Below are 22,701 nucleotides of genomic sequence, written 5' to 3' on the forward strand. Positions count from 1 at the left end.
AAACAAACATTTACACCTTATCAACACACCACTCTTTCTCTCTCCATGTATCTTCAGCTGCACGTTAATCCTTCACTTTAAACACAGCTCAGATGAGGACACTGTGAGACTGAGAGGAAGTGGAAATGGCTGTTTCATGCTCGGCTCCTTTCTGTTACATAATTCATCCCATATAGCATGTGGGGTGCAGCCCACTGTGGAGCTGAAATATTAATACAAATGAACCAGGCAGCGTGGTAACAAAAACACAACACCTCTACTCAGCTGGTTTGTATTTACACTGAAGCCTCGCAGCTTAGCTCCACAGCGAAAAGTGAGACGTCTGCAGCCAAGATGCACATGTAGAATGCAAATGACTGGCTCTCTGCTTTGAATGGGAGGAAGCTGTGGACAGGACACGCAGATAAAGACAGACGATACCAGTGAGTCAAGAGAATAAGAGAAGAGAATGAAGTGTGTTTGAGTAGGCAGTCCCCGCAGGCTGGCGACAGGCCTCATCTGTAATGTAATGTTGATCTATCTATTGTTGCTGTGCCAACTGAGCCCAGAGCCTGCTATTGATTACTATAGGGTGAAAAGAGAAGCTGAGGAAATAGAGTGGGACAGCTCTGCTGAGTTTACACTCTTAAACACTGTCACACAGAATCCTCACACACTCTGTCTCTCTGTCACACACACGCTGCTCTCATGCACTGTCATGTTTCAGAGCCCACACAGTCCATGAGATAGCAGCGCTCATCTTACTGAATGTGACTTTTACAAGCATAAGAAATAGCGTTAGTGAGGGGATGTCTCTGCTGACTTTCACACACCGCCTCCCAACAGGAGTCGGCTGCCAGCAGCGCGTCAGCACTGTATCAGCGTGCAGGCTTGATCTGGAAAATTACTGCCCCACCTCTGAGGACACTTGACAGGTCAAGTTCAACAATGCATTTATGGGCGTGATGGTTGCCAACTTGGTTAACGTGGATCATCTGTATTATTTAAGGTAACCTTGATTCATAGGAGTGAGAATACAAAATGTTAAGAACAAGATCAGGCACACACCAGGCAGGATTTATTATACAGCAACCAACTGTTTTACCTAAGCTGACCCCAGAAGTTAAACCTACTCCGTCTTTGCAGAATACCTCATTTCCATGAGCTCTAAAAGGACTGATTGAACAATTGTTGGTTGTTCACTTTCTTTTAAAGAGTGAGACTATTGGATAAAGGAGGTTGGAGCCAGGAGTTGATTAGCTTAGCTTAGCAGACAGGTTAGAAGCAGAGTGAAACAGGTAGCCTGACTGTGTCATGGGTCCAAAATATGTCAAGTAGTGCTGTTAATATCTACAATTAAAATTAAAATTTGACAAGATGGAGACCTAATCAAAAGCTGGTCCTCATGTGCTGCCAGTGATGGGCAGATGGACGGACTATTGTTTGCCAAGAAGTACCACAGAGTTATGTCCACTAAAACCACAAATTATCATACATATTGTCATTCACTTCTGAGTTGGTTAAAGACATTTTTGTATTCTGGGGCAAGCCAAGCTAGCTTTATCCACTTGCTCCCACTCTCCGTGCTAAACTAGACTGATTTCTTCTTGCTACTTCTTACATTTTTGACTTGATATAGTTTTTCCCACTCAACTACAAAATAACTCTGCCCAAAACTGTCCCCTGGTAAACATTTAGTTGCTTTTAGCCCCCATGGGAGTCAGAAAATTAAAAAGTAAAGCAACAGAAGAGTGACTTCTTTTTTCTAGGTGGTCAAACCATGACATATATTCGTATATATTCTGCCCTTTGCAAACAGACTGTTTGCCTTATGTGTATGAAACATATGTGAGATCATGATATCTTATCTTTACACTCTCCCTCCTCCTTCCTCATAGTGGTAATAAGATATAGTGTGATAAACTTAAATAAACTGTTGACTACTCCATTGTGCACCTCAGCAATCCCTTGTCCTGCAGACATATTTTACATGTTATAGCCATAGACTGTATAAATAATGGATGTAGTATCCGTGACATCACCCATCTGTTCCTGAGCACTTTTTTGAAGCCAATTGTCTGCGGGAGCCATATTGGAAATGGTGAAGTCAACCTAACTTCTGTTGAGTTAGTGAGGTAAAGATGCGGGCTTTGAGCCTCCTAGCCAGCAGCTACAGTGTTCCCACCTGTCAATCAAGTCAGCTATGCCTCTCATAATGGAAAACTCGTAATCTTGATATCTTCAAAATTGCTGCGTAATGAAAAAATTCACTCCCCGTACAGTGTGTGCCGATTAATTAAGAAATTAGCTATTCAGTACCAGCCATCGTTTTTTGTACCAGGCTGTAAACATGTTTATATCTGCTGTAAAGTTCAGCTTTTTTGATTTGGTGTGTATGTGGTTTCCAGTATTTCCAGGGCCAGCCTCAAGCAGAGACTCAAGAAACTCCAGTTTTTAACACATCCGCATTGGCTTCAACTCTTGTGGCCGGGGGTTGCTACTTGGTTATAGAAGGCCCTCAAAACTGTGCTCTTTCACTGAGGATAACTCAAAACATCAGTGACAGGATCAACTGTAATCACCATAAAGAGTTTGGAAATCATTCTTAAATGTCCCTCTGCAGAAGCACATGTGACAGTCAATTGAAATATATTAATAATCTCTGAGTGAGAAAAGCCGCCTCTTTGCAGAACTTATCCAACTGCAGTAACAAGCTTCTGGGGATACTTGCCCTCTTGCTCATTACAGCCTTATTACTTCATCCTGAATATTATCACCTCTGCGGTAAATGAGTTCAAGAAATATATATATACTTTTTCCATTCTCATTCTCCTAATAGGATCTGTGGCTTTGCCTGCCCCTCTTCACAGTAGACCGGCCATTAATGAAAAAGACCCTCACCACCACCCCTGCTTTTTTCCAGAATTTACATTTATTATGTGGGCTAATCACTGCAGGCTTGAGGCAATGTGGGAAATGTGATTAGTGTGTGAGTTCTAATTAAGTCTGTGAAGCCTCACACACTGGCAGACAGGCTGGGGGAGCTGCACGCTTAGATACACACACAGATGTAGGAAAGAAGAACACACACACTTTAACACAAACACACTGAGACATGCATTGTACATGCATGCAGGTGCATAGGATCAAACTCACACACGTGGGATCTTCTGTAATGCATAACTCAACACCAAAACAAAATGCCCACTATCTGCATTTCTTCAATCTATCCCTCTCGCTCACACAGCCTATTGTACACACACATACACACACACGCACAACAGTCTGTCCACTGCAGTGCTCAAGACGTCCTATCACACAACTATATCAAGGCTGAAAGCGCGCACACACACATGCGCATGCACGCACACAAGCACGCTCTCAGTGAGACAGGGACGCTGACTCAGATGGAAGTTGTTGGTGGCAGTGCGCCCCCAGCGGTGATGTGGCGGTGCTGCCACTCCTGCGCCGGGGTTAAAAAGCGGCGGGCGGCGGACCGGGGCCACAGTGTGGGGTGTAGTTGCAGAAGAGACACAGAAAAGTTAGTAGCGGATTTTTCTGATCTGCAGCAGCATCCGTCGAGAGCATCATGGCAAACAAATCACAGCAGGCTCCTCACCTGCACCTGGCCGAGGTCACCGCGTCCCAGTTCCTCGACATTTGGAAACATTTTGACGCAGACGGTAAGACACTTTTTTCTTCTTTAAAGTTAAAATATTAATGTACGACAAGTTAATTATAGGCTACACCAGCTTTTAAAAATGCAGAGTGATTATCAATCGTCATAGGGGGAAATGCATTGGGAAAATATTGAGAGGTACCATCTCAGCAGAGCCAAACCGTTACCAGACTTAGAAACACAGAAATTATTAATCCGAGCATTTTTATTCCGGTCAAAGACATGATTTGTGATCAGGATGAAGAGAAATGGTGAAAAACACGGTTCTGGTTGTTAAATGGTCGCATCAACTTAAATTAAAATGTTGTTTTAAGTCATAACACTTTCCTAAGTTATCTGACAGATGATAAAGTATCCATGAGAGACATTTTCATCCATCATATCCTTAACGGGATAATAGCCATCCCAGTTTCTGTGGCACTAAACCTTTTTTCCCCACCGCTCATAAAAGTTAATCGTTTCTCCAAATTCATTTTAGATGCGGACCACTCCCGACGTCATCACGTGGCATGATTTTATCTGATATTGAGTTTTTTTTTTAATGATTTCAGATATTATTTATTAATGCAATGTCTGATCGCTTCTCGTGAAAAGGTGCAAAAAAGAAAAGCGTATGCAATGGTTCATAGCCTATTCAGTTTTCTTTCTATTCTATTTATACTTCAAGAGCCTTAAATGGATTGAATGACTGATGAACCGCATTGAAATATTGAGTAGATCGACTTTAAGTGGAAGCCGTCTTTATTCCTATGACGGTATTGCTACATAAGCGCATAAAAACGTCCTGCATGGTTCATATAGTACAACCTGACGTTGTAATTTTAAAGTCATTGAAACACACTTTAAGTGTGATTTTGTATTTAATTAGTATCTTAATTAATAGCTTAATTGGTATAAAGTAACGAGCATCAACTGACTGTTTGGATGTTAAGTAAGTAATTGGATCTAACTGGTGCTCCTTGTATTGATTTCCATTTTCACTTAAAGACTGTTTTTTTTAAAGTTCCATCAATAGATGCCCACTGTGAAGTGTTCCTCTTAAATAGTGAAGCATGGTGTAAAAACAGATAACTGTGGGGTTTCTGTCAACATGAAATTGTATTGTATGTTCTAATCTATTCAAAGAGCCCCTCCTCCCTGCCCCTTACACACTCTCTCGCTGTCTCTCTCTCTCTCTCTCTCTCTCTCTCTCTCTCTCTCTCTCTCTCTCACACACACACACATACACACACACACACACACACACACACACACACACACACACACACACACACACACACACACATACAGTGTATTTCTTCCCCAGCCTCAAACCTAATTGGTGTCTTCCCTTCTGGCATGGATCTTCAGTCCATCTTGCCAGTTGTTCCCACTCTGCAAATATTCCTTTGTGTGTGCATGTGTGTGCAGATGTGTTTGTGATGAGGTATGAGTGACAGGCGTTAACAAATCCATCAGCCATATCAGTGCCATAAAAAAAAAAGCCTCATAAGTCTAATTATTATGGAAATGTTCTTACTTTCATGTAACCCAAAGGTCTGCAGACTCCTCTGTGGATTAATGACATTCTGTGACCTGATAAAATGCTGATGAAACTGTTTTCAAAAACACTGATGGGACTCAAAACGCCACAGTAGTCAATCTCAAAAGGAGAGCCATTTTCATTCTGCTTCAAAACTTTGTGACTCAGACTGTTGGTCTCCTGACTGCTGGTGGTCATGTCAGAGAGTTCTCAGTCTCCCATCTTCAATCAGCTGTTTTGAGAAGTTCAAGATGTACCTGCTGACAAGGCTATGTGGTGCATCTATTTGTTAAACACTCGCACACACACACTCGCTCCTGGGAATTCATTGTTAGGTGATCTGTTTTTTGACGCCTGTGCATGCTGAAAGGTTCTCCGCAGGGAAATCAAGGTGGCATGAAGAGATGGGTGGGGTGGGTTGGAGTGGCTCAGCAGCTGAGCTCCTCCACACCTGTCAATGTGCAGATAGAGTTGTCATATCTGTGGGGGGTTTTCTTCTCTTTTGGCCTGGTTGGAGCATATCACTAGAAGTCCTACCCCCCAGGTGTTTTGGTCTGCTGCAGAGGTCTTTTACATATTGGTATTTGCAATAAGCCACTTTGCAAATCAAATACAACGAACGTGCATCAACAGATTTAGCTGCAGCGCTTGATTCCTGCTCTCATTACTGAGAGTGTCTTCTGGCTGTGCAGAAAGAAAGGCGAGCTAATTTGTTTGTTCAGATTGAGTAAACATCTCTGAGTTGCAGATAAAAATACACAAGAGGGGCGATGCACCCAGAGATGATGAAACCACATATTCCCCTGTTGGCCAAGGATCAAGTCTCATCTGGATTGTGTCCTCTCCCAGCTCTATCCCTCCGTGTCCCTCTCATCTTTCTCTGCTGTGTCTGTCAGGCCTTTTCAATGCTATCACTTCAAAGCTTAAAAAGGAAGCAACTGCAGTGTCTTTTGCTAATTATAGAGCTGTCAATTATTTTTATTAACCTGGATATGGAAATTCAGAGTTTGAAGCATTATCCGCCTCCTGAATTAAGCCAGCTGTGATCTCAACACAAAATATTTGAATAGACAGGGCTGCACTCTTGTTTGAAAGGCAAATGCACTTTATATAGGATTTAAATATGCACTTGGGTGGCACAGCTGTCCGCTTGAGAGTTTTCTTGTGTTGGGGTTGAATTTTAAAATCAGAACTGGTAGAAGAGTGAAACATCCTACCCACATCTCCCGGGACTGTAATGACGCACTTTCTCAAAGAGTGTGTATTCAGGCCAAAAGTGGTTTTGTGGACCTTTTATCTTGCTGGTTGGTGCATGCTTTTAGTGCATGTGCAGAAACACTAGAGAGTACAAAACCAAGTATGAAGGCGAGCTCTCATTATGACATATAAGCCAAGTTATTTGACATTTAAACTGAATGGTCTTGAAGTGAGCCATGAAATGTGTCTGCTATCTGTGATTTTCCTTACATCTGCGCACTGAGACAGCACCATTGATGCACAGTGGATTTGGGACGCTGTACAGCAAGATGAACACTCTTGTTTGGCTGCAGCACATGAAGCATTTGAAAGTTAAAAAAGAAAGTGTCAATAAATAGAACAGATTGTGTTACCCTAAAGGCATCTTAAACACAAAATACTCATGGTACATCTGAATAAGCATTGAACAAACAGATGCTCACACGTGCACACAAGATAGGATGTATGGGTTAATTGATTCATCTATTGAGTGTATGAAATTGCTTGTGTATAATGTATTCATAAGTCTCTCTTTATTGTCATTTTCTGCCATCCCGCTCGTACTTCATCACATCTTACTCTGTTTAATTATCAACACACCATTTCTCTCCTGAGAGCTAAATGTCAATAAGACCCACTGGAGGGAGGCTCAATAGCAGCAAGTCATTTAACTGTCCAGCTTATTGAAACAGCAGAGCTTCTATTCAGGAGTTTTGATAACATCACTGAGGAAGGCGTGAATGCCCACACACATGCTAAAGAATTTCCATGGGTAGAACAAAGAGACTAAGATGCTGGTTAGATAAGGAGAGGAAGATGGCAGAGAGAGAGAAAGTGAGTTAGAGGTGGAGAAGAGGAAGTGGATGGCATGATAATCTTTGTTAGTGTTTAATGAGGCAGCTCTGTCTTCTAGGGTTTTATTGAAGTAGCTAGTTACATCGTTTGGAGCCATCTGTCCAGCCATTCAGCATGCCTGTTGATAGAATATTGGCACGGGTTCACACAGTACCCGGGTGAAGCGAGCATACATTCATCCTCGGAATAGGTACTGTCAGGGCAACAAAACACCAAGCATACGAGAAAAATAAGATAAGAAGAAAACAACCTCATTGTCCCTGAGCTAAATTTGTCCTCAAGGACTAAAGAAAAATGTGATGTACATGAACCCATGATAGGCACCATCTGACAACAGTGACACTTGAGCTGTCAGAGTGATTGAAAGCCTGCAGTGAAACAAGGTTAAGACATTTTTTCACAAAATGTTTTCTCTCATAAGTCAAACTAATAAAGGTAGATACTGTCACATTACACTGTTACCTCTATTGATCCTTGTTGTATACCACACTCCCTGTTGAAGACAGCATTGATCTCTCTGTGGAATAAGGAAGCCGTGTGTGGATCATCACCTTTCATATCCGGGAAAAGCAATTTTCCATAAATAGTTTCTCCTAGTGTACAACCCTGTGAACGGGCAGTCTTTTTGGAGTGATCAGTTTGCATGGTGTCAGTCAATAGCCTAATCTATTGAGCCAGAGGGGAAGGAAGAGAGTTACTGGGAAAAGGCTCATGTTTGAATCAATACCAGGGCAAAAGTGAGCCATCCTTGGATCTGTTTGACACCGCAACACTGTGACCACATCTGTCCTGATGGTATTTTTGCATGTCAGCAATTCTGAAAAAAAAGCTCTTTGTGATGTGTTATGAGAACTTGTCGTTATAATCTGTCTGTCTCTCAGGTAATGGCTACATTGAGGGGAAGGAGCTGGAGAACTTCTTCAGGGAGTTGGAGGTGGCCCGAAGAGGAGCTGGGGTAGTGAGTTCAAGAACAAGAAATATTAACAGAGATACTGTGGCTTACGATTTCCCTTTTATTTAAACATTTTATAATGTTTCCTAGGACCCTTCAAACCCCACGTTCAGAGAAAACATGAAGGAGTTCATGCAGAAGTTTGACAAGAACAAAGATGGACGAATTGAGATGTCAGAGGTAAGGCTTAGATTTGTTTCTGGGATCATTCCCAAGATTGTGCATTTACCAACCAATTACCAGTCCTATTTTGAAATGCTCAGTATGCTCATTGATTTTGTTCCAGGGAGATAGAGGAGGACATTGGTGTCATGCTCTATGGAACTAGCGAACAGCTTACTAGCTTAGTTTCGAATCAATAATGACAAACGAGAAAGAGCTAGCTTCTTAAAAATTGTACACTTTGGTATTTTTGGAAACAGGCGTATTCACCTTGTTGTTGAGATTTAGACTTTTATGAAAAGACTTATTTTATTTCTGTCCATCAAAGAGTAAGCTGCCAGCCGTTTTAGCTTAGCATGTAAAAAGCTGGAAACAGAGGTAAACAACTGGCAAAAAAAGCTTAGCATAGATGTGAAAAAGGTGATGGAACAATGTGTTTAGTGATAATAAAGCCCTCATAATGCACACTGTGGTGCTATAATTAACTAGTGTAGCAAATAAGGGAGCTTCAGTGGTAGTTTTTTAGCCTATGAGCAGAGGCTACATGAGCCTTTTACCCCAAAAATCTAGTCTCACCTAAGAGCTAAACTGACCTATTGCTAGCTTTAGCATCTTGTTAACACAGACATAAATGTGTTTTTAATCTCCCTCTAGATTCAGTTCAAAGAGAATACGTTTTCATGCTAAACAGTCTCTCTAAAATCTGGAGAACAACAGATGGAGTGTGGCTAATTTCTGCTACGTTATTGTTACTCAACAGAGCTGTTTTACTCCAATCACTGTCATGACAGCAATAGGTTGTGTTTTGTACTTTTAGCCCACAAACTGAATTCAGTAAAATGTGCCTGTGATCCAAAAATAACTACAGAAAAGCTTTGAGCTTTCTCCTTCATGCAGGGTGAGAAAAAGTTGTAGAGAAAAAGAAGTTTGGATTATTTAAAGCGCCAGAGGAATACAGCAGAAGTGAGAGGCTGCCGAGGCCTGGTCAATACTCCAATCGATACATAAATACAGTCTTTATGAAAGTCTCCATAGAGTGTCAGTTTGGGATACTGACTTCCCTCGATTTTACCATTTTCAGAGTGTAATTTAAAAAAGAAAAAAGAAAGAGAGCTCCTGCAATATCAATAATCCCCTGCTAGGGTGGAAAAGCTGCAAATTGAAAGTCCAATGCAGACAAAGGCTTTGCCTGAACATAAGAAAACAACATTTAAAAAAACATTTCTGACTGAGTACAGCCTCTGAGGTTATGACTCTCTATTATTTATGTCTGTACAAAAAGCTCACTGGTCTCCACCTCTTTTCTCCGATCATATCAGCGCCACCATCTCCTGTACTCACCACTCCCATTTTCCTGTCATTTCTCTCTTTAGCTGGCCCAGATTCTCCCCACCGAAGAGAACTTCTTGCTCTGCTTCAGACAGTTTGTCAGCTCCAGTGCTGAGTTTATGGCGGTAAGAGTGTGTTTTTAAGTGTGTGTGGATGAGGTGGTATATTTTTTTTGGTGCAGAGATTTGTCTCCTCTTGCCCTTTGGCTTTTGATCAGATCTTTGCAATACTTTTCAGACAAAGCCATCTTGTTTACGACAGATACCATTAGTCTGGGCAACTGAAATCCAGACTAGTGCCACTTAACCATAGAGAGGAGACAGCATTCATGTTGTCATTTCTACCTAGTAGCTGATTTCATGGATAAGTTTGCGGCAGAAGACTTTTTGGCATAGCATGCGAAGAAGACCACACACTCGCCTCCACACGACATTTGGCACTTGAATTGCAAATTCAAAGACCTCACTTGGGCAATTATGAAAATCAACTGCAGAATTGGCTTAGCAATAAACATAAACAAACAAAATGACTTACGCTGCAATGTCTACACTGGTGTTTGGAAGTCATGGGTAACAAATGAGATATGCAGGAATGCTAACATGCTAACATGCACATCTCAGTGCAGACTCAGCACTAAGCAAACATTTAAAGGGTTAAAAAAAAAATGTAAAAATCACCTTTAAAGTCTGCATGTATATAAATAGAAAGCTCTTAAAAAGTTTCCAAAGCATGTGGTCTCATCTGAACACAATACCTTACAGAATATGCAAGGCAGCTGTTGCTGATAGTCTGACTGAGCCAAGTAGGCTATGCACTGATCAGGGTTTAAAGTTAAAATTTGAAGTCAGGGCTGGACATCTAAGACCTTATTTCAACCCAATTGGATAAAATGCAGTCACATCTTCAACTGCACACACGTTAGTACTTAGGCAGTGCAGAAATGAAGCCAAAATGATCCTGTGATGCTGATGTAGTAATTGATTTCTCACAGAAACTGTGTCTTAAAGAGACCTCAGTGGCTGATGAGTGCTGGATAAATACAACTAAATAAGTTTAGAGCTGCTTTGAATTATGCATAATAAATGATTGTGAGAGTAACAAAAAGCCTTCAGCAGTGTGAGATGTGTGCTGAAAGGTACAAGCAAAAGGAAATCATTCATGCCACAAAATATCTTGAGCAGATAAGAAAATGGCAGATTTTATGTAAGATGTGCTGCAATGAAAGAATGGAGCCAATTAGAAACCAATTACATGCAGAGAAGAGTTTGTCCTTGTCTCTTGTGTCATATTGGGAAGGAATAATGAAACGAGAGAAGAGGGTGACAGAGAGAGAGAAGATGCAGAGAGAGAAGGATACAAAGGGCAAACGAGGGAGAGAGAGCAGGAACAGGGAGGACGTAAATGAAATGTCGATGGGAAGTTGAGAGCCAGAGTTTGAGAACATAAAGCAAGAGAGGAGGATTAATCAGTCTTTGTTGAAGGGTGCAGGGAGGAGGAAGTGGGTGTAGAGGTTCTTTAAGGGTTAGAATGAGGAAGCAGAACCTTCTATTTTCAGAGTCATATATAATGGATAACACCACTGTAGCTCCTCTCTGCAGAGCCCAGAGGAGGGGAGGAGGAACACAGAAAAGGAGAAGGAGAAGGGGGAAGACCATCCATCTTTGATAAGGAGCCCTTCTTTGGACAGGGACAGCTGCTAGATTAAAACATTCATTAAAATGACTTTCTCTCCCTTCCTCGTTTCTCTGTCTCTCGTCACCCTCTGGTCTGTATGCGAGTGGATGGGATTGTATTGAAAACTGTGTGATTACACACTGATGGTCCAGGCTTTTGTGGTCACCCCCTCTGGAACGATTTCTGCTCAGCTCCTGAGAAAAATCAAACTCTTGGCGCTGTTAAAGAGCAAGCTGGGGTTCGATCAGGGAGGATTTATGTAGGGGGGAGAAATGTAAATCGCTCTGAAGAACAGTGTCTTTGTGCTTTGGGCTAAAAACTACTTTCAATTCAATAATTCTTTTGTCTCCTTTATTTCTCAGGCATGGCGGCAGTATGACACAGATCGCAGTGGCTACATTGATGCAAATGAATTGAAGGTACGTTTAAATATTTATCATTTTTAATCATAAAACATGGATGGTTGTTCAAAGAGAGAGCTTTTATCCAAGATTTCTGATGATATAATTCATCTTGGAATCATAAAGGCTGCAATGATCTGCAAACTTTGATTACATAAATAAAAATGCATTTTATTTACCCATCTGCACTCTGTCAAACTTACCTTTTTGTCCTTTTTCTTTCTTTTCTTCCTCATTCATCAACACATGATCACTCAAAGAGCACCCATCCTAAACAATAATTATCAGAGAGAAGTCATTTGAGTAGGAACCTACCTACATGACCCATAGTCCCTCTCTCTTCTTGTGATAACTCCCTTTTTTCACACAATCATACCACTGTCATATTAATGCTTTTCTTTGGTTTTGTCACCCTCATGTATTTCTCATACCTTTCATTTGTTTTACGTGTAAAGCAAAACAGACAAACTGTCTGAACTTGTATGATTTTTCCTAGTTACTTCATTGTACAACAATAAAAAACAAGCAAAGCAAGAGACAAAAAAATGCTCTACATTTATTGTGTATCCACTCTATCAAACAAACAGTACTGGCATGATACTAAATCTAAATCTGTGTACAGGTGAAAAACAAGCCACATTTCAGGGAAGGTGCTTATAGCTTGAACACACACACAATCAGTGACGTCACCCATTGGTCTCTGAGGAGGCGTTTTGAAGCAAAGCGATGGCAGTTGTGATGTTGGAAACTGCTGACTCAGTCTAACTTTCAGTCGGCCTAGCAATAGACACAGAGGTGGAGCTGAGGTGGGCCTTAAGCCTCCTTGCAAACAGCTACACTGCTTCCGCTGTCTCGACCACATCCCCTAATAATGCAAATCTATATTCTTGGTCTTAATATCTTCAAAATGGAAGAGTTACAGAAAAAAGGACCTCCCTGTGTACAAATACAGAAATTAGCTGTTCAGCCCAAAGCTGCTTTCCATACCAGGCTGTAGACATGTTTACTTATGCTGTCAAGATGAGCATTTTAATATGCATAATAATGAACACCCTGGGCTTTTGCAGCCAGCCTCAAGTGGACACTTGAGGAACTGCAGTTTTTGGATGCTGTTGCTTGGCTTGTAGGCTTTCTTGCTAAACCTGAACAATGTTGAGGCTGCAAGCTTCATTAAAGCATGGAACCAGCAGTAATTAGCATAAAGACAGACAACACAGTAGGGAAAATCAACTCTGGTTGATTCAAAATTTGTGACACCTATATAGTACAGTTTGTTGCTACAATTTAGCACCCATACTTACCTGTAAAACCAAAGCTTGTTTTTAAATTTGTGTTTTTGAACAGATTAATTTATGCTAGCAGTCAGGTTTAGTGTTTCATTTGAACTTTGAATGAAACAAGACAAGCAGTCGACCCTAAGTTAATTGCTTCTTTGCACAGGCTTCACAATTAGCAGAACAGTAAAGAATCATATTTCCAAGTCTTGAGGCTCATCAGTGGAGCGTGTTGTCTCTCAGTCAAAAGTGTGGAGGTTCAATCCCTAGCTCCTGCAGTCCACATGCCAGAGTGTCTCATAGAAACCTTTGCCATTGGTTCGGGAGAGGTAAATGTGACATGTAGTGTGAATGGTCAGAACACTAGAAAAGGTCTGTAGAAGTGCAGACCATACAATTAAAGATGTCTTCATAGGCCAGAGAAACATCTGTTAAAGGTGCAGTGTGCAATAATTAGGGGCATAAAGAAGAACAGACTTAATAGAATTTAGGATTTTGCAATATTGTATTTTCACTTCACGATTATTCAGGCCTAAAAAACCCATGAAAATAATATTACCGCCATATTCATGAGACAAAATAATACTATCAGTTAAATTAAGGAAAGGCAAGGGTGCGACAAGGGTGGAGCGGCACATCTATTACTTTATAAACCAGCAACCTCACTTTCATCTGTCATTTCTGATGGTAAATACTTTGATAAAAGGAGGGTCATATTCATCATGCATCACAAGGAGCTTCTTCCTCAAAGACCACCATGGCTTCACTGAGGGAGGGGAGAGAAAGGGAGAGTTTAAATCTAGAATCTGGCCGCTAGATATCGCTAAATAGTCATTTCAACACACTGTACCTTTGAGATGAGTGTTTAAAGCTTTCAAAAATGAAATTACAAAGAAATCAAACAAACTGGTTTGAAGGAAATAAATTGGCACAGATGCTTAAAAACTGAACAACCTATCTGAGATGTTATTCAACACACAAGAGCAAAGCTAACAACTCTCTAATATCCCCCAGTATTGAGTGTTTTCTTCAGGTGAGGACTCTGATGTTCACAGATGTTATTCCCCTCAACACTTCTTTGAATTACTGTGTCAAATCATACACGATAGTCTTCTGGGATATATTCCACACAGGTGAACTGAAGATTAATGGGGTCAGTGGTTGCAGGGCATGTTCAGATAAGGCTGCCTGGGTTGTTGTGGAGTCACATATCTTGCAGCTGAGCAGGTTTACGAGTTACACAGTTGTGATCTATTGAGAACGTCAGAAAAATGCAGATAAGATGGTGTGCAGCAGACTCATGCTTCAACTGTAGACCGCAAAGTAACGTAAAATAAATCCTCAGAGGTACTGCTCAGGTGATGTGGAAATCGATTTAAGGTATAAGAACTTGGGTTCCCTCATTTTTAGTTTCTTAAGACTTTTAGTGCGCCACATTACGGATGACAAAAACCTTTTACTGCACTAATGGCTGTGGTACCACTTTACTCTGCAGATTGAGATTTCACACATTAAACAAAAGAGGCATGCTTTACGCTCACAGAAATTAGCAGTACTATCTCTTCATTTTCCTTTTTATCTTTCCTCAACTGTGGAATGAAGTATTTTGATATGTGTTACATTTTTATTCATCATGTCTCCCTTTTCTCTCTGTGTTAAACATCATCATATCATAACGTATCTCCTTTAACACCTCTTCCTACTTCCTGCTTCCTAGTAAATGCATAATTTGTAGGAAATGATAGGGTCTCTTTTTTTATATGATGCATGGAGAATATAAACTGTTATGTAAGTTATATTTTGGGTAATTTTTGCCTTTATTTGACTATTCAGCTGAAGAGAGACAGGAAATGTAGGGAGTAGAGAGTAGGTTATGACATGCAGCAAATGGTCGAGGCAGGGAGTCGAACCAGAGGCTGCTGCAACTAGGACTATAGCCTCTGTTAAGGGGCATGTACTTAAACCGCTAGGCCAATGGCGCCTCTTTATTGATTTATCAAATTGTCAATTCATTTATTTAAAAGTCCAAGACCAAAGAAACAAGCTTTGCTCATCCTCTATAAAAAAAATCTTTAGTACAACATTTTTACATGTTTTTACTTGTTAACATTAATATTTTAGCATTTATTGACAAAGAGTAAAGTGTTTCTCCTCCAACTGAGGATGGCTGACTTTACTGTTTTGACATTTTTAACAAAGAAGAATTCTTTGTTAAAAATGTCAATACGGAGGTGCTGGTGGCCTAGTGGCCTAAGCGCCCCACATACACAGGCCATAGTCCTCATTGCAGAGCTCGCCAGTTCGACTCCTGGTCGCGACTATTTGCTGCATGTCTTCCCCCGCTCTCTATTCCCCACATTTCCTGTCTCTCTTCAGCTGTCCTTTCAATTAAGGCAAAAAATACAAAAATATAACTTAAAAAAAAAATGTAAATATGTTACCACAAAAATCGATGTAATTTCTGACCTGTGTTGAACCTTCAGCTACATCATATATCCATAACAGAGCACAAACTCTTGGAAAGCTGTGAGCTGTGTTTTTCAACATAGATGTCTAATTTCTGCCTGGTTGTCCTCATCCTTTTTTTTTTATCTGTGTCTCCATCCTCAGGGCTTTCTGTCAGACCTGCTCAAGAAGGCTAACAGACACTACGATGACCAGAAGCTTCAGGAGTACACGCAGACCATTGTGAGACTCTCTCTCTCTCTCTCTCTCTCTCTCTCTCTCTCTCTCTCTCACACACACACACACACACACACACATTGCTCAGCAAATTAAAAAGATTACGTCCATTTAGTTGAGCCACACCACATGGGCAGTGTCAGTAAAACAAGCGATAATTAGTTTTATGATGGGTTTTTTACACAAAGTCTACAGAAACAAAAGTTGGATGTACCCAGAGATGTCCTAAATGATGAGGTTCTGTTTTAGCCTTATACCATCCCAATGGCATAACTCAAATGACATTCAAACCTTGGGATCACTAATGGCTCCTACAGAATCACACATTGATCATCTTGCTGGCAGCCTGTCGTGCACCTCAATGCTTCTGACCCTTTATATCCTGCAGGTTATCTGTTTACAGCCCAGATGTGTTTACTTGAACATCTGCCTATGCCTTGAAGGCTGACCTGACCTTGTTTTCTGAAGCATTTCTTCTTTGATATGCTCACACATGTCCCTATTGTTACCTCATACGTTATAACACATTAAAGCATTGATGATTACATCACATGTCGGTTATCCTGGAAGTTGAGTTTGCAGCGATTGGCCAAATTATGAAAAAGGCATCAATGTATTTAAGATGCTGCTAGAGAGTGTTTGCTGTAGCAGTGTATGGCAGTTACTTATGTTGTGTTACATACTGTCCTAAAACTAATCCTCTATGAAATTTGAACCTACTGTGAAGATAAAAATGGCTACAATTACTTAATATCAGCTAAGGATTTCTTGAGGAGATATGACCCATAACAAGAGAAATAAAAGGTGTCTAATATAACATTCATTAAAGTATTACAGTCATACTATGGGTCAATCTTCTTTGGTTGTGAATGTGAATTGCATCCTGTTAATTAATTTACAACATTTGCATCATGATGCCTCATTAAAGCTAAATGTTGTAATATGGAATACATTTGCAATGACATTGTGTAAAATAAGAAAGCATATAAGGCTTTTTCTCTGTGAGAGTTATCATAAATGCAAAGAATTGTGTATGCTTTTCTTCTGCAGTCAGTAGGAAGCTTTGAGTTCTCAGTCTTGAAGGATTCACCATGAACAGCATTGTCTGAAATGGTTTAAGAAACTTTTCTGGACTGGTCCTCTCTTAAACATCCACAACTATGAAAAAAAGAGTAGGGATGGTAGAAACTTTGTGCCCAGCAATTCTATTTCCCAGTCATGAAATCCACGGTACGGCATCTGCCTTTATCTTGACAGCATATATCTATAAAAAGCTTCCCTTTCGGTTTCTCTCCTCTGTCCCTTCCTATCTCTGCTCTGCTTCTACTTTGTAGCTCAGGATGTTTGATCTGAATGGAGATGGGAAGCTGGGTCTGTCAGAGATGGCAAGGTAATGTGCAATTTTACTTGCTTCTGTTCATTATATAAATGTTGGAGCCCATTGCCTGCTGATGTTCTTTCAATGGATTTGAATAATTTAACACCTATTGTGTCCGCTAATGAAGACCTTCTCTCCCACAGGCTTCTTCCTGCTCAGGAAAATTTCTTACTCATCTTCCAGGTAGGGACCAAACAGGACGCATAAAGGAGGGGTGATACAAAGCTAAATAACTGCAAATAATGTCTCTGACATCTGTGTAAGGTGTAGCTACTGTTTTATACTGAATACTGATTATCTTTTCTGATTGAGTAGTATGACTTGTTGGAATTTAAAAATGTGCAGCCTGGTAATTAAAGTTACACACTTGTTTCTACAGGGTGTCAAGTTGGATGCTGAGCAATTCAATGCCATCTTCACATACTATGATAAGGTAGGAGACGATTGGGCCAAGTTGGAAATTAATAATGTTGTTTGTACTGTCCAATTACTCAATGATGTCTGGAAGCTTCTCAGTCTTATCCCCAGCTTTGATTAGAAACAGTTTTGCAAAGTTCTCTTGTTGAAAACAACTAAAAATAACGTATAGCTTTTTTCATGGGTTGCTAAAGACGCTATCGTTTTCACCTTAAGCCAAATATTAAAATGTTTTTATGTTGGTAGATATTAGCTTAGTTTGGCTAAGGCAGGTGGAAAGAAACTAATTCAAAAAAAGACTTAACAAGGCCTAACAAGTAGGTATGGTTTGTGTCTGTGCAGTAGTGTCCTCTATCTGAAAGCTAAAATGTTAATACGGTGAAACGACCCAGTAAAAGAAAGTCTAGTGTGTGTGTATAGACACTATGAAATAAAAAATACATCACAACAAAGCTTTGAAAATTAGGCTAGACTCTTTGTAAACTCTGTCTGGATGACTCAGCAGTGTTTGTTCTGGAGTTCCCCCTTCCTTTCGAATCATGAATACACAAATTTCTACTTTTGTATCTAGGGCGCTCCCGAACTACCTAGGGAAATGAGTAAGGCTTGGCACACCTGTCCCTTTGTAAACAGCACAGGGTGGCTGAGCAGTGGTTCAGTTAATGGCCATATTTTCCACATTAGAGACAAATTGTCAGGGAGGGACCACGGGGTGGGATGTGATACAAGAGGAAAGGGGAACAGAGCAAGGTGACAGAGGAGAGAGATGGCTTTTGGTCACCTGCTGAATTCTTTTTCTCTTTGTATTGATATCTTTCAGGCTTTTGTCAGGTAGATATAAGAGGGCTGACTCAATATTTGATGGAAATAAATGACTTATCTTGGCACAGCACCAGGGTGTGTGTTAGCTCAGCTTTTAGCTCAATGCTTATTAGGTTCAATGTTCAGTAATCTTTATATAGTTATACAAACATTTGTATTGAAATTCTCATCTCCTTCGCTCTTTTCGGCTGCTTTTACAAGTCACGCTTGAATAGAAAACATGAGTCCTCAGAATTTTTAACTGAAGATTGTTAGTAGTGTATTCGATTCAGAGAAAACCAAACAGCCCATTCAGCACTGTATCATGGAGTGGAGGTTCATTGGACTCCCACTCTCATTTTGGAGCAATCACACATTAGCCTCCTCTCATTTGAACTCTCTTCTAATTTGGCTCCACCATTTATGTGTGTAATAGTTTCATCAGTTTGTCATGAGCTCAGGCCCAGCAGCTGAAACACAGGCGGCTGCTGTCACTGGTGTTTAGAGATCTGAAGAATGTGGCCAATCAGCTGGACACTGACATGACTCCCAGTACCTCAGCCCCAAACTGTGCAAGGCCTCCAAAATGTCTAAAATACAAGATAGCATGAAGAGTAACTGATTGGTACTTGATGTTGCTCCTCTTTCTCAAAGCTCTGCAGAGGTCCATATTTCATCCGCTATGTAAAAATACATTGAATAACTTAGTTCCCAAGAACCTGTATACTTCAGTCTAGCTCTAAACTGCAAACAGCATCTCCCAAAGTAGCAAACTGGCAAGCCACTCAGCTATGAAGTCATCTTGAGACTGAGCCTTGATGAACAGATCATGGTTTTGTGCCATAAGCCAAGGGAAAACTTCCAACTATTTGGACTTTTTTTTTGGCCCCAGACTCTAAACACGACTGTGCGACTTATCTCATTAATTAGCAAAGTGGCTCCATATTGGCTTTACAGCCAAACCCCTTTGCAGAATTGTGAATGGGAGATCTTTTTTAAACCATCAGTCATGGATGGTTATTTGGCTGGTACATTCATGACAGCTGCCATTAATTATTGAATGAGGTTTGAGCAGCAGAGCAGAACTAAAATCTGAAAGCTTAATTTAAACATAGCTGGTGCACTGTTTACTAAGAATGCAGGACTTTCAGATCTGAAAACACAGGCGCTGTATTCAGATATGCTGGCTCCAGATTATTCTGATGGTGTTGTCTTTCTTTAAGTCCAGTGTTAGTGTTTGGAGGTGTAAATGACATCTGTGACTGTTTCTGCTAACTTCTTTTAGGATGGGAATGGCTACATTGATGAGCAGGAGTTGGACGCATTGCTACGAGACCTATACCAGAAAAAGAAGATGGTGAGATAGGAATCTGATAAATGATTTTGAGCCAATTTGTATGCCTAACATTAACCAGACCAGAAACCGAAAGAAAAACAGAAGTTCCTTAAAAAATGTCTTAAGTAAACTCTTCAAAGCTGCATGTATTGCTGAAAGAAAACATACAACAATCATCAGAATCAGAAATACTTTATTTATGCAGGGGGAAATTCAACAGTGGGTGTTAACATGAATAATGGACAAGCTTCATGTGATTAGTAATTTTGACCACTTCGGTCCTTAGTGCTGCAAAGTCATTATAAATATCCCCAAATTTTACACATTTTAACTTTTTATTGACTTTACTTAATGTGTTTATGCAGAGTTTGACAAATGGGTTGGACAGTCAGACAAAAGTGAGTCTTTGTGTTACTACACTGAAGTCATCTTACCTGTTGGCGATACTTGAATGAATTAAAATAGTACAGAACAAGGTGCTATTTAGCAAGGATTCAAATAAGACATTTCCAAATGATAAAATTCAAAGTCTTAGCACCATGAATTTCACCCTTGTGTTAAGTTCACTTTTTGGACCCTTAGTACCGCTCGGGTCAAACTGACCTGGGATATTATTGGGCTTTTAAAGCACAACATATTATTAAAAATACATAAAAATCCTTTACATATATATTGTCTTCATCTCAATATAAACAATATTAATAATATATGTGATGAATCTTTATAATTAGTGGCTCACATTTAACAATAAAAGTTCATTTTTGTGATAAAGTTATAATTTGTTTAAAAAAACGATAATAAAGACCTTATGGCATAAATCTAGGGAATATTGAAGTTATATATCTAATCCAAGTGATGAAAAATAATAAAAGCACAAGAACCAAAGATTATTTCAGTCCCTTTCTTTGATATACATTCAGTCTGGCCTCTTGTGGACGTATATGGGTGCTGTGGGGCTCCTCCAGTGCTGCGTTGCACTGTTCCTTGAGATGCATTCTCATCTTCAGATTCACTGTTATGGTCAGGATTTATTTCTACAGTATCCTCATATTCTTAGACATCCTCCTCTTCCCCTTCGTTACCTATCTCACTAGCTCAAAGGCTCTCTGAGACGTGTAGTTTTTGCTCATATTGCTGATGGGGGGTGTTGGATGAAATTACCTTTACACTGTGATCAAGATCCCTTTTTGTTCAAATTGTCCTGAACATCTCATAAGAGACATAAATGTGTGGGGTTATTGAAGCATGTGTACTTAATGAACTTTGTTTCTTTCTCGAAGTCTTCACATAAATTAAATTAAAGCCATCAAGTTTCAGGATAAAAACATTTAATCTTGCACAATTTTTCTTTCAACGAAAATACTAAATGGGTCAAATCGACCACCAAAACGTACTAGAAATGACTTAAGGTTATTACTAAGCAACACACTATTACAACATGAAGACACCAGGTCCATTTGTACTTATGAGGTCGAAGAATATTACAATGTAATAAAAAAAACTCAAATCCTAAAAGTAAAGATCATTTAACTGAACTGTCTTTTGTGGAACTGTACGATTTTACTGGTGACAGCCAGAAAGAGCCTTCTACAATAATTATGGCTTATGCTTAATTTTTACCTGGGACACGCAGCCCTCTTATATAATTACATCAAATATGTTGCTGAGAAATATTTTTGTCTATATTTGACTTTTTTTATGTGGCTCTTATTTAGAACAGCAAATATCAGAGAAACCTTAAAGCCAGCATAGTTAGCATGGAGCTGGCTAGCAAGAGAGGCTACATGCTAGCTATAAATGTGGTTTAATACAAAATTATTAGATGACAGACAATCAAGAGATGCATTTCTGTCAGTCTGAAATCAAGGAAGGTTGTTACCTACAACCTTGTGTTAGAATCCACAACTATCATTTGTATTATGCAGAAACAAGGACCATGAAGATACTTGATGGAAGGATTAGTAGCCAATCAAGGTGTAAATAATGAGCTAACTTCTCTATAAATAGAATTAGAGCCCAGCTGAAAATTTAGACCTGTTGTTCATGTCCCCAAAGACTTTCTAAAAAATGTTCATGCTGAGGTTACAGAACATCCATACAAGAGAAAAAAATCAGACTGTCAAGGACAATACTTATTGAATTATTCATCTTCAGTTTCACTGACCTTATCATACCTGTCTGTCTGTCTGTCTGTCTGTCTGTCTGTCTGTCTGTCAGGATGTGGACGCCAAGAACCTCAAAGGCTACAAGCAGAGCATCATGAGCCTGTCTGACGGAGGCAAACTGTACCGTGGCGAGCTGGAAATTGTCCTCTGCAGGGAGCCAATTGTGTGACTCTTCCTTCCTCTCTTGTTGTATATCATAATTTTCTCTGCCTGCCCCGCTTTGCTCTCCCGCGACCACACCCACTTCCAGCTGCCTGGCAACATATACCAGGTGCATGAGCCAGACACCCCTGACCCTTATCATTTCCCCGACCCTTGATAAAGTTACAAGTCCAGAATGAATGAAAAGTGCACTGTCAGCACGCAACAGCTCCTCGTCCTTACACCCTTATTTTCTGCAGTCAGACCTTTCAACCCTAAACATGACCTGTTTGAATCCTCTGGCTTTTCATCTTTGTAACATTACCCGTGTCTTTAACCATTTCTGACCTCATCCCTGTCCATGCCGCCCATGCTGTGCCTGACTTGTATATCCTGTAAAGCCCAAACCCATGACTCCACAGAAATTACCTTTTTACCTGTTGAAAACCCCCAAACCTTTACCCAGCTTCATCGACCCCTTCATCCCCTTGCTCTATCAACTTTGCATTAGATACAATATATAGTCGAAGAAAACTGCAGACAACTGTGTTTGAATTGATTTTATTTATAGTCTGTGATGGAACTGTTACAGATTTTTCCACCTTTATCTGACCTGAACCTCTTCTGTTACATTTCCATACTATGGTTTTCATTTTTAATATTTGTTTTGGGCTGATACTGTCAATTGAAAATATTAATAAAATGTCTTAAGATAAAA

The 22,701-nt window shown here is 40.1% G+C and overlaps 1 protein-coding gene across 2 annotated transcripts; it reads left to right on the forward strand.

Annotated features, from left to right (window-relative positions):
- The first annotated feature begins 3,429 nt into the window (after positions 1–3,429).
- On the forward strand, positions 3,430–22,701 carry calb2a (calbindin 2a). Of its 2 annotated transcripts, none has more exons than XM_034685852.1 (11): positions 3,430–3,662; positions 8,153–8,229; positions 8,314–8,403; positions 9,759–9,839; positions 11,751–11,807; positions 15,674–15,751; positions 17,080–17,135; positions 17,267–17,306; positions 17,503–17,556; positions 19,627–19,698; positions 21,895–22,701. In XM_034685852.1, the coding sequence occupies exons 1-11, from the start codon at positions 3,569–3,571 to the stop codon at positions 22,009–22,011; spliced, it is 816 nt and encodes a 271-aa protein (XP_034541743.1). In that variant the 5' UTR covers positions 3,430–3,568; the 3' UTR covers positions 22,012–22,701. The 2 variants fall into 2 exon arrangements, with proteins under 2 accessions (XP_034541743.1, XP_034541744.1); XM_034685853.1 differs by having other exon boundaries at positions 3,437–3,662; positions 8,153–8,226.

Source organism: Notolabrus celidotus, chromosome 6, assembly GCF_009762535.1.
Source record: "Notolabrus celidotus isolate fNotCel1 chromosome 6, fNotCel1.pri, whole genome shotgun sequence".
Classification (NCBI taxonomy): Eukaryota; Metazoa; Chordata; class Actinopteri; order Labriformes; family Labridae; genus Notolabrus; species Notolabrus celidotus.